The sequence below is a fragment of the Truncatella angustata genome, assembly GCF_020726525.1.
Source record: "Truncatella angustata strain MPI-SDFR-AT-0073 chromosome Unknown BKA67scaffold_5, whole genome shotgun sequence".
Lineage (NCBI taxonomy): Eukaryota > Fungi > Ascomycota > Sordariomycetes > Amphisphaeriales > Sporocadaceae > Truncatella > Truncatella angustata.
The window spans coordinates 3647648-3660118 of record NW_025763385.1 but is presented as its reverse complement, the minus strand read 5'-3'; the positions used below and the strand labels follow the sequence as shown (position 1 = coordinate 3660118).

Sequence of the window (12471 nt, the reverse complement as noted above, 5' to 3'; positions counted from 1 at the left end):
GTCCTGTTTTTCCTGTCCCCCAACCAGGGTTTTACTCTCTGTCTATCCCTCCGTTTATCTACGTACCTAGTGCGTCACGAATTTTGTGGTTCTGGAAATTGTTCTGTTCGAAGTCAATGTCTCGCAACTAGAGCTTGCCAGATTTACCGAGCAGCATGTCCGCGTTTATGAAAAACATCGTCGACCATACACCATTCCGTTCACCAGAAAAGGAGACCAGGACAAAGTCTACAATGGGTGTACAACAAGTTTCTGGAGTTACTAGGACGGACTACAACATGCAGCGCGCAGTCACGACGAACGATCCATTAAATGGCACAGGTATGGCACATGTGTTAGCTTTGTCTTCCTTTCTTTCCTATTTCTACTCCACGCCCCCTGGGGAGATGTTTGCATAGGAAGTGTAAGTGCTAACCGCGAATGTGCCAAACAGAAGACAAACAATCAGCTGCGACGCCGGCAGGTCGTACCGGATCGCGGCACTCGAGTGTCACCCCATCCAATTCAAAGTCGGGACAATCAGCCGGAATGACTAGTATGTCTGCATTGTAACCATATTTCCTGTCGCGTGGAATTGAAGATACTGACGGCATGCATGCAGAATGGCAGCCAATTATTACAAGGCTGTCTTCGGTGGGTGGTGTCGCGCGTGTAAGGCCATTGAATGCGCCGGTCAATGGTGACGTAGTAGACTCTCCTGCAGCGAGAGCCCCTACGGCTGACATGGGCCGCGCCGGTACGTTTGCTTAGTTATTGATTTGTTCTCCTGTGGGGTACTAGACTAACGTCTATGTTGATGCAGAGCTGCCCATGAAGCAGCAGGACCCGGAACAGGAACCCGCTGCCGATAAACTTGCTAAAGAGACGCGAGCGAGAGGCACGCCTGCCAAAGATACTCCCGCAAATAAGCGTGCCCGACCGAAATATGCTGGAGAGAAGGATTCTGGTCAGGAGATCGAAGAAAACATACATGAGATCAAGTCGCTTACGGCACACAAAGTTTCAGAGCAAAATCTTGGCCGAATCCTACTCCAAGTGAATTGGCTTGATGACCCCGGGGCTACCTGGGAGCTGGAGGAGGAAATCCAGGACGGCGCGTCAGAAACATTGTTTGACTACTGGAAGAAACAGGGCGGACGAGATTCAGCGCTGTTCGACAAGGGTTCAACACCGTTGATGCCTTATAGAAAGTACTGGGTTTACAAGATTCTGGAGCATAAGAGAGAACAATCGGCCTTCAAGTTCAAAATTCAGTGGGTGGGATATCCGAGTGACGAAGCAAATATTACCTGGGAAAACGAATTGAAACTGAAGAATTGCGCCAAGGAGTTACTCGACGAGTACTGGGCATCTAAGGGTGGTCGGGATCAATTCCTCATAAAGCGTCGCAAGGGCAAGCACAGTTTAGACAGCTACTAACGATCCACCTGACAGTTATTCCTATACGTTGTTGATTTTAAAGGCATGTGAGTTTGGGATTCTAAACTGTGTCTCTGTGGCAGATCAGTGCAACGCACACGAGCAGAATGCGAAGGAATTAGTCGAAAGAAGTACTAAGAAAGAGAGCGGTAGCTTAGGTGTGATCTGTACTACATTGAAATATGCGGTCCCTCTGAGTATCAACCATTGCTTAACGATTCTGACTTCGCACGTAGTTCATCCTCACTTCCTAGAATGGAAACCTGGATTTCTGATCCTGGTTGCGCGATAACTTTCACTAGCAGATGATTTTGTCTATCGAGAGTCGGTCATCGTTCGATCCAGTCAAGTCAATAAGTTCTATGAGCTCGTCGTTGGGCTCAGACCATCCTGCCTGCGACACTGACGGGTCTTGCTGGGGCGAGACCATGGTAGTCGGACCGTGTCAGGTTATGGTAGTGCTTGGTTGTCCAGCAACACTCACGGACATTTGTGCTTTGTTAAGCACTAGACTGGTAATCCCACAGCTGTGTGGCGTGACGTGTCAAATTGCATTGGTGGGTAATGCCGAAGTGCAAGTTAGTAAGTTTCGACATCGATGCGACATGGCAACAAGTATGATCATGGAGTTTGGCGGCCAAGAAGCTCGCAAAGTTCGCAGTCGGGCGGTAGATGAGCGGAGTACCATCTGTTGGTCTAAGCCAGCGAAAGTATGAAACAGGACGAAAGTCTGGCTGGCTGATGAAGAAATTTTGATGCAGACTGGCCCTGAGAAATGCATTTATGCTCTCTTTGAGTTGGTTGAAATTATAGCGATGACTTTTGCTTAGTGCAAAACTCGACCGATTACGTGGATGCGGCTTTGTAGGTAGATATCTGTGAGTACTGCGACCGGTTCATAGCGGATTTCGATTGTGGCCTTTAACGCTACTATTACTTGAACAACCCAGCCACGTCCCAGTAACACTCTATAAATAACGATCATCTCCAGCACGGTGGTTTCGATAGTTCATAGCACTGCGTCGTACGCTAGTGGCTCACATGTACCGACAAGATCTAGGTCGGTAAGTATATGTACTTGGTCACCATCTGAATGTCACTTGTGATACTGTACGTCATTGGGTCAAGTACTACTGTATCCGAATGTTCGCAGTATTTTGGCAAGGAAAGATTTCCAAGAAGACACTCGGCACCACTGCCCAGGTATTGTAGTAGAGCCGAACTCACTACAGCCCCGCATCTGCCTCCACATTTGATTGCGAGAATTTGTTTGTCACAGGCGACGTTTCATGATGCAAGGACATCAGAGGTGATAGTTAGATCGGGAATGATAGTCTACAACTGTCACCAGCCTCTATAGCTCAAATTGGATGCATGAAGTGCAAGAACTAGCAAGGTATGTTGTGAAACGTCACCTTGTCGGTGGATGATTCCTGCGGGACGAAATTGCAAATTACGGATCAATCGGAAATGGACTCAAATGGGTCGATGCTCGGTCGCTGACTCAATCCATAAAAAGAATGGGAGTGTCCCAGGACGACCAGAATGGGAGTGTCCCAGGACGACCAGAATGGGAGTGTCCCAGGACGACCAGAATGGGAGTGTCCCAGGACGACCAGAATGGGAGTGTCCCAGGACGACCAGAATGGGAGTGTCCCAGGACGACCAGAATGGGAGTGTCCCAGGACGACCAGAATGGGAGTGTCCCAGGACGACCAGAATGGGAGTGTCCCAGGACGACCAGAATGGGAGTGTCCCAGGACGACCAGAATGGGAGTGTCCCAGGACGACCAGAATGGGAGTGTCCCAGGACGACCAGAATGGGAGTGTCCCAGGACGACCAGAATGGGAGTGTCCCAGGACGACCAGAATGGGAGTGTCCCAGGACGACCAGAATGGGAGTGTCCCAGGACGACCAGAATGGGAGTGTCCCAGGACGACCAGAATGGGAGTGTCCCAGGACGACCAGAATGGGAGTGTCCCAGGACGACCAGAATGGGAGTGTCCCAGGACGACCAGAATGGGAGTGTCCCAGGACGACCAGAATGGGAGTGTCCCAGGACGACCAGAATGGGAGTGTCCCAGGACGACCAGAATGGGAGTGTCCCAGGACGACCAGAATGGGAGTGTCCCAGGACGACCAGAATGGGAGTGTCCCAGGACGACCAGAATGGGAGTGTCCCAGGACGACCAGAATGGGAGTGTCCCAGGACGACCAGAATGGGAGTGTCCCAGGACGACCAGAATGGGAGTGTCCCAGGACGACCAGAATGGGAGTGTCCCAGGACGACCAGAATGGGAGTGTCCCAGGACGACCAGAATGGGAGTGTCCCAGGACGACCAGAATGGGAGTGTCCCAGGACGACCAGAATGGGAGTGTCCCAGGACGACCAGAATGGGAGTGTCCCAGGACGACCAGAATGGGAGTGTCCCAGGACGACCAGAATGGGAGTGTCCCAGGACGACCAGAATGGGAGTGTTTACTCGATCCTTGGCTAACGAGCATGTTTAGGATTATTACATCTTTCTGCCAGTACTTGAGCAGGGACCACTGGCACCATTCCAAAAGCTGTTAGGTCGCCGGGCTGGGCAATTACCATACTTTTCAAAGATTACGAAAGAGCATGAAAGGGTACCATATCATTCTGCATGAGCAAAGGCATCCGACGATGGGAACATAAACGTTGTACTGTAAACCCCAGTTTACGCATATCTTAAAGCAGCCATTGCTTAGTCACGTACGGCCTAAAAGAGATCGCACAGCCTTGTAGGTTTGCCCTAGTTGGATAAGAATACCTTATCCAGCAGAAGGTTGCGTTCTATGAAGGCGCCTTTTGGTAGGCTCTAATGGCAACGCTAACCATGATGCAGAGTTGTCTATTACCGGTTGCAATTTGGGGACGGCTGTTTATTAACTTTAACAGCCTATAAATTACTTTCCTGTTTAACTTACACGCCAGGGTTACAGTAAGCCCTCACGCATACTAAAATCGTGGTTTAAGAGGCCTGCTTATTTAACAACTACCGTCGAATCGGTTTGGCATGTGAAAGGAGTGGTGCTTTTGATGACGTAGTAGCTTGTTGCACAATTTCAAATCCACTTAGCTCTCGCCTAACACCTGACAGCGGTAAAGACGAAGAAGCAACAATCGGACTGATACGTTGGCGAGGCTCCAACAGCAATCGAGGAGTATCTTCACGAGCTAAACGCCAGTGTGGATGGAAGTCTTCAAGTTGTAAGGCCTTATCGTATGCCAATAAGCCTTCTAGCCTATGGGCACAAAGTAGCCCTTGAGATCGGGTAAAGGAGCCAGTACAGATAGTTGAAAGAGGTGGATTGCTTTCGAATAATATTTTCCGCTGTGCTTCGACCTTTCGAAGGGCTTCATGTGATACCCAACCACGTACTGTGCTATATAGTACTCCCGAGAGTTCAAGAGGGGTTCGAATCTGTTGTTTAGCTTGGTTATCCTGCAGCTCTATGAGCTGGTTTTGTAATGCGTACTTAATAGCTCTCCAAGCGTCAAAGAGATCTAAGGTAGACACCTTTAGGTGACTCTTTAAGAGCCAATGGATACCTTCAACTCGTGAAGAAACCAACGTTGTCGAAGTGAGGGTGCTGATTAACCCAAGCTTTCACAAGCTTCACTTTGTAAGAACCATGCCGGGTTTTCTTTATATATCCAACTTCGTAAGATGCCTGGGAAGATATTTCTTCTCGAGCTGGAGCAGACGTTCATTGAACCTCTTCATCCGGCGACCCAATAATTGCATGCCAATGATTGAAAAACTCGTTCCATTCTTCGTTCTCCGTAAAGGTGGGCTTACAGTACCGAAGAACAGCCTTATTTGTATGCCAAACGCATAATAACGAGTTTGCGGTTGGGAAGCAAGTACCAATAGCATTCATACATGCTAATCACACAGTTGGTAAAGTGACTTGAGGTGGTCTAGGGCCCAAAAGAAATCCGACTCAGCTTCACCATCGAGAAAAGCAAAAGCAATGCAGAATGATCGTTGGCAGGCGTCAACTCCAATAATGTCCAGGAGTAGCATTCCGTATTTGTTCGTCTTATGTACAGTCCAAGATCAGAATATCTGGATAAGTCTGAACATATCCTAATGATTGCGGGTGGGCGGATAGAACTGCTGTAACTCGGCCATCTGAATTTGTCTGGAATTGACTCCAGAAGCCTTCTTTGAATAGCTGGTCCGCAAGTGCATGAATAGTGCTTTGACCTTCGCAAAGATCCCGCTTAGCGTCAGCGATACGATTATAGATATCTTGCTGCGTTGCAATTGAGCTTGTATTCTCTGGGAGCTATGCCAACATTCCTGAGGTTTTGGATTTGCGTTATATCCGGTGTAGAGAGTGCTCGGTGGGTTCGATGTGCAGATGGACGTTGACTGGGTTGGTGTTTATGAACGGAGAATCGTTTATCAGGACGATGCCGAATGGTCCAGGTCCCGTTCTGAGCTTCCTTTGCTAGTATCGAGAATGGGCAACCGCTTGTTCTGCTAGTGGTTTTGCGCTGCCGTTCCTTGGACGATTTTGGCAGCCTGGCGCGGTTGCCGAACGACGTTGATTGGTAGAGAGTAGCCGCGACACTAACGTCTCCACTACGCAAGGATCACAACATCCTACTGGATCTGTAATCATGGCAACGCAAGGGAGGGGGAAGGGAATAAAAGGCTTGTGGGAAGACTCGGAATGGTATTTCCCTTTTTAGTCCAAGACTCGCACTCCTGGAGAGGTTGTGAGTGTGCGGTGGGCATCAGCGTTGCCATTATAGTTCATTTCTTGATTTAGCTTCGATACTCTAGAGTCGTATTCGAGAGTTCCTCAATATCAATGCCAGAAATGTCGGAACTTTCTTCGAAATTGTAGGCTTGGGCAGCTAAGTGACAAACGGATGCCAGGAGCAGCGCCAGTGCGAATTGAAGAGAGAAGTCAAACTTATGGCAGGAGATCCATCCCTTGCTTTTATCCCTCGTTATTAACGGCTCGCTTCCGAATATGGACTCCCACTTTTGCCCATCCGGATTCCCCTTTCTAGCTCAGTCGTTACAGTTCTTGGCTAGCTAGATAATTGGACCGGGGCTTTCCGAGTCGTCGGAGTGCTACACACCGACTTTTGTGTGATTCATCATATATTCAATATCTAAAAGCTATATAAATCTTATATCAGGTTCTTATTCTCTTAAAGCTGGTGACAATATTACAAAAATCGCAATCCGTTTTTGTACCCCTTGGAGAAAACCATCATAATGAGGTCAAATTAGTTCCAGGTTCTGGCTTCTAAGCGCTAATCTCTAAAGCTTGGGCCAGCGCCACGAGTTCATGGTCATATTACCATAGATGATACAATATTGTGAACTCTTCCAAAGGAGATGAAAGACGCATCACCTTATTCTCACAGGAAACCCAGTAGTATTCACTGTGAGGATATATGATGACTATGCGGTAATCGATAGGGAACACACGAAGTATTACCGCCACCCGATCCACAAGTTCGATCGCTCAAGCAGGGCCGCTCTTTTTGCTTGGGTGCGAGATTTGGTTCCCGTCCAGGAATGGCCTCTTTTTCGCGTGAGAGTTGTTGCACTTCCCGTGCGGGCGTCCTGCCGGATGATTCAACGTAAGGGATCAGCGGTGACTGACATCGATTTAAGTGGCTGAAAGCGGCAATCCTGGGCAGCTATTCGAGCTATATATGCAGCTACTAAACCAGTTCATGCAGATGCTGCGCCAACCTGTGCAATTACTGAGCCAGTTCATGCAGCCACTAATTATCTAAATCGCGCCTCCCTTCGTCGGAAAAGAGACATACTGAGGATCGCACTCAACGGGTCTAGAAACTTTTTGTGATCGTGCACTACATTATCTGTTGACGTTGACATTGTGATGATTGAGATGGAAGCAGCAGGCTAATCAGTTGATGGACCATGGCTTTAGAACGCTACCAACGGAGCATCAACGAACCGCTCTAGGTCAATCTTTCCGCCATGTGGGGAATTTAACCTGCTTTACACTCTGCCTTGCGTCTACACCTATGTAGGCCCTCTTGGTTCGTTTAATCTATCTCCAACAACTATAGTATGCGTGGATATATGTTAGATGAGCAATGCGAAGATGCTCAATATGGTTAGGAAGGGAGTTCCCAGTTCCCTATGATGCTTCAGGGGTTCCAAAAGCTACTTCTACGCCTGAGCCAGAGTTGGAATTTCCGTACTCAAACGAATATATTAACCATGTGTATTGCCCATGACTTAGGACTACAATATACCACATGAACTCACTCACAAAAACCCAAACTCTTAACTGAATTCTGACTCAACTTGGTCTTGAAGATTTCGCAGACTGCGGCGAGGTTAGTCGAGCTCCGAGGATTGCTACGCTCAGCTCAATAGGGGCCTTACGGGGAATATACTTCAGAATGGTATTCTGCCAATATTTTTCGGTAGACTTTCAATCGCTCCGACTCTGGGTGTCCCTTAGCTTGTCTCCAACTTTCTTTGCTCTCTAAACAAGTCTTCACGACCTGCGTGTATTTATCACCCATGTTAATGCGGAGTTTTCTCAGCACCACGGGCTCAGGTACATCAGAAGAACTTGATGACAGGTTGATTCCAGCTTGATACAAGCGGAATATATACCCCATAATATTGGAGTGCCGTAAGATATTCCCTATGTGTTGACCGATTCCTATTTCGGCGAGCAAGATTCCAATAGTATATGCGTGCGTAGCGAACTGCTCAAAGTGACTGTCGTTGAACCCTACTTCGAACGCTTTTGTTTTCAATAGAAAGTGACGATTGTATTCGGAATCCCGGGCGGATCTTATATTTGAAGACCGCAAATCAACAAACCAGGAGGTACCGGAGAGAAATAGTCCGTATTCTGCAATCTTGAAGGCAAACCTAAATCTCTCCGAGCGAGGAAATCTATCAATAGGCTCACTCTCTATTAACACATCGAGGTCATACAAGAGTGATACTAGTGATTTGTATGGTCCTTCATCCTCACAGAGGCTTCGAGAGATCACTCGCTTCGCAATGCGACAAGGCATCGGAGGCGCACGCGCGCTGAACCGCCTGAGATCATTTTGGTCAGTTTCTTCCGAGATTCTCAGAAACTCCTGGCTCTGATTCATTGTTGCTAGGCAGGCTTGGTAGAAGTCGGACTGCGCGACTACGTCTAAAGAGAAAGGGCCTTCAACTAAGAGCTCATACAATGAACAATTCAAAGCTAAAAGAAATTGGTAACGCAATTGAAGCGTATCTGTCTTGGCTGGAGATTCGAGGTCACGACTTCGTCGGAAAACGTCGATTTCAAGTTTGAGATCGCTCCGTCCAAATTCCTCCTTTGCTCTAAAGCAAGATTGGTATAGTGCATTGGACACCAGTCTGGATTCATACACGGACGTAAACAAAAGCTTCGCTTGTGGCTCTTCCAGTACCCGTCTGAGAATGATATCATCTTGGAGCTGTACTTGATGAACGACCTGAAATGCCGTTTTGGACAGCTTTTTCACTGTGGCCATCTGGTTTTGGATCCTATCCAGCTTTTGGATCATTTGAGGGCCTTGCTGTAATACAAAGTTTACCGACGGCAAGGCTCTCAGTTGTGTTCCGGTTATTTGAGCGGCCGATGAGGGTTGACTTGTTCCCTCTTCCCAAAACTGCCGAATTGTCTGCTCGATTTCTTGAGTCGCATCTCGGATTGATTCGATTTCTCGCTTCAAAATGCCACTGTGTTCACCCCACAGCATGGATAGATATCTGCCGGAGACGTCCTGGTCTATCTCCCACATCTTTGCCCACAATTCGAAGTCGACTCGAAATGCCGTGCACTCGGTTTCCATTCGTTGCAACGTCTCCCCTGCCTGCTGGACTTCTCTTACTAATGCTAAGAGTTCAATGATCCAGGTTTTGACGATATTGATGGAATTGATAGTGGCGTTTATAACCGTTGGAATCGCTACAAACTCCGCCATTGGGATGAATGATAGGAGCGTGATGAGTTTGCAAAAGGTCAAGGATGTAGGAAGGGACAATAAGTGTGATAGCTAGCGCTGAAACCCTGGTATAGTGACAGACCATAAGAGAAAGAATTTGCGCAATGTTTGCAGATGTGGTGCATGACTGAGGAAAGGTGATTCAGTTTACTGCAACCTTGTTAGAGGAGAGAGTGTTTGCTTTTTACTACTTCACAAATCCACTGCATTAGTCCCTTTCACATGTCAGCTGTCGATTATCAGCCCAGCTATATGTATTGGAAATCGTAGCGTTAATCTACCCTGGTCTGTTTCGCGCTACGTCAGCCGGTTAGAGAGGTTGTGCATGATCGATACTGAGTTTACCGCAACCCAGTTAGATAACAATGGTGCTGATATGCTTTTACAAGTTTAAAACCATACTGGTTTATGTGACATGGGTTCTGGGCAACCCACGAACATTGCACCATCGCCGCAGCCCAATTTAACCAACAGTCAGCGTCAAATCAACCGAGCACTCGATTTTGTTCGATCTATTATACAGCCTAACTATTCGACACAAAAGCATGGATATGGGAGTTATACCCCTGAGAGGAACATAGCTCGACCGCAGCACTGAGCTGGGTGGAGGCGTATCTCGTTTCAGCATGATTGAAGCAATATCACAATGGCTAGATCATATGTGGATATTCCTGACCACGCTATATATCCTAGTGCGATCCGACTGCGTTTAGTTGATTGTGTGCTATAAGCCAGGGGTGAGGTCCTGCAACAGCGTGGACGGGCATGTGCGCAGGCTAGAATGTATGTAGATACTGATACCTCCAAAACCCTGCGATGTATGGCTCTGGGAGGCGTGCTTTGCCCTAGTAAGGGACGGTCCCCACGTTAAATACAAACAAACAAACAAGTTTTAAAATAACATGTATCGATACTTTGAAAACTAGCATTCATGTTGCACGAATAATCCTTGCCAATCACCCCAGCTTGCATTCTATTACTTATGCTCGGACAAAGCTAGCCCCGTCTTTTATTAATACTCCACCTCTCCTCCATTCTCCATCCTCCAATCTTTATCCTTTATCCTTCCATCTTTAATCCTCAGTCTTCAATCCTCAATCCTCAGTCCTCAACCATCAATCCTCAGTCTTCTGTCATCAATCCTCATTCTTCAATCCTCAAACCTCAGTCTTCAGTCTACAGTCTACAGTCTTCAGTCTTCAGTCTTCAGTCTTCAGTCTTCAGTCTTCAGTCTTCAGTCTTCAGTCTTCAGTCTTCAGTCTTTAGTCATCAATCCTCAGTCTTCAGTCATCAATCCTCAGTCTTCAATCCTCAGTCTTCAGTCTTCAGTCATCAATCCTCAGTCTTCAGTCTTCAAACCTCAGTCTTCAGTCTTCAGTCATCAATCCTCAGTCTTCAGTCTTCAAACCTCAGTCTTCAGTCTACAGTCTTCAGTCTTTAGTCATCAATCCGCAGTCTTCAGTCTTCAATCCTCAATCTTCAGTCTTCAGTCTACAGTCTTCAGGTCTTCAGTCTTTAGTCTTCAGTCTTCAGTCATCAATCCTCACTCTTTGATGAGAATGCGAGAGTTTGATTTTCATTATAGCCCTTTTATTGCTCTTGGGCTTGATGCGGAACAAAAATACTCTGAGAAGGACATCGAGAAGGCTTTCAGACAAGCATCCCTGCATTGCCATCCAGACAGACGGCGTATAGTCGATGTAAAACTAGACAGATGGCCTACTATTACTCATTTGAAAGACTCCAGAGAGTATATTACCGGCCTACTTAATCGCGACTTAAATGCCCTCCGCATCCCACCAGATCGATTTTTGCTTTTTCCTATATCATTCGATCCTAGACACCCACTTGGGGATGCAAAGGTCTATCATCTTACTGAAAAGCCAGGGATTGTCTGGCGGCTTTGTGGCCTACCGCGTTCACATGGCCGCGACGAGGTAACACCAGTCGAAGAGGACCGACAATTTGATCGTGATCGACGAGGTCCGCCTCCAGCCAAGTACTTCCTTAGAGTAGAGCTCCATTCACGGCACATGAGAAGAGAGCTTAAATCCAAGCTAGCACCAAATGGCTCAGAACGCTCAATCCGTATCACAAGCAGTAGACAGTCTTCTGCAAGATACTGCTGTCGATAGGCTTATCTTTCCAGATTGAAGACCCAAGTATAACTGCAGAAACAACGGGCCGCCGCCCGCTACCGCTCACCGTCGAAGGCGTAAGAAACTCTTTGAGCTTGCCGAGTTGTTCCTCCTTCGTAACGTCTCTATAATCAACATTTGCCCATGCTCTCTGGGATTGTACCTTCTCTCCTTGAGCTCCAGTTTGAATGTAAAAGATTTCACCTATTGCAGCATCTCCTCGCATCCAGCACGGCCCGTAAACGCCGGCATCCGTGACGATTGTAATCACCATAACAACTCAAGAAATCCTCCATTCCAACCGGCCGGACCCGAAATCCTCACAACAGCCGAACGCCGGTAGCATAGTGTGTCATAGACACACCTGGGCACCAAGATAATGGCGAACATCACAGGGGAGGAGAAGAACGGCATAGTGCATAGCGCTGCGTGTACCTGCATGACAAGGTCACTAGCTTGCAGTAGTTTGCGAAAATTCAATTATTATCATGACGCGGATCGCGCTCCATTCAGTTGTGATTCATAAACCTTTTCGTCTTGTGTTTCAATCGTTTCCGCTGCAGCCGCCATGCAACCAGCATTGTGAGTGCCCCAAAAGCACCCGTGACCGTGATATCACCGATAATAATGCCAGCAGTTCGTCCTTTCACTCTGCTTGTCTGCCTATCAGGCGAGTTGGTGCTAAAAGAAAAATAAAAAATAAAAACAAGGCGTCATTGTCATGACTGTGTGTGCTTGAGCTGAGATGAGTCGATGTCACTGATGCGTTGTCGTCAGTCGAAGGATTGCCCGACGGTAGTTGTGATCTGGAGTGAAACGAAAGAACCTTGCTCTCAGTTATCAGCCCGTGAGAGAAACTCGACGAAGAGGTCACACCACTGGTTGGAGATAAAACT

The 12471-nt window shown here is 47.5% G+C and overlaps 4 protein-coding genes across 4 annotated transcripts; 3 read left to right on the top strand and 1 right to left on the bottom strand.

The window, feature by feature from the left end:
* Window positions 1-208: 208 nt before the first annotated feature.
* BKA67DRAFT_327276 (uncharacterized protein) lies at window positions 209-1572 on the top strand. Its single transcript, XM_046096215.1, has 4 exons — window positions 209-334; window positions 434-535; window positions 602-736; window positions 803-1572. Exons 2-4 carry the CDS (start codon window positions 529-531, stop codon window positions 1417-1419), a joined length of 759 nt encoding a protein of 252 aa, XP_045957924.1. The 5' UTR covers window positions 209-334; window positions 434-528; the 3' UTR covers window positions 1420-1572.
* A 1257-nt stretch (window positions 1573-2829) lies between these two features.
* Window positions 2830-4191, top strand: BKA67DRAFT_679540 (uncharacterized protein). The gene has a single exon (XM_046108877.1). The coding sequence runs from the start codon at window positions 2846-2848 to the stop codon at window positions 3929-3931; it is 1086 nt and encodes a 361-aa protein (XP_045957923.1). The 5' UTR covers window positions 2830-2845; the 3' UTR covers window positions 3932-4191.
* Window positions 4192-7835: 3644 nt separating this feature from the next.
* On the bottom strand, window positions 7836-9416 carry BKA67DRAFT_518632 (uncharacterized protein; the record flags this gene model as incomplete). Its single annotated transcript, XM_046098027.1, has 2 exons — window positions 7836-9004; window positions 9182-9416. The coding sequence occupies 2 exons, from the start codon at window positions 9414-9416 to the stop codon at window positions 7836-7838; spliced, it is 1404 nt and encodes a 467-aa protein (XP_045957922.1).
* A 1580-nt stretch (window positions 9417-10996) lies between these two features.
* BKA67DRAFT_647442 (uncharacterized protein) lies at window positions 10997-11650 on the top strand (the record flags this gene model as incomplete). Its single annotated transcript, XM_046105959.1, has 1 exon — window positions 10997-11650. One exon carries the CDS (start codon window positions 10997-10999, stop codon window positions 11570-11572), a length of 576 nt encoding a protein of 191 aa, XP_045957921.1. The 3' UTR covers window positions 11573-11650.
* Window positions 11651-12471: the final 821 nt, after the last annotated feature.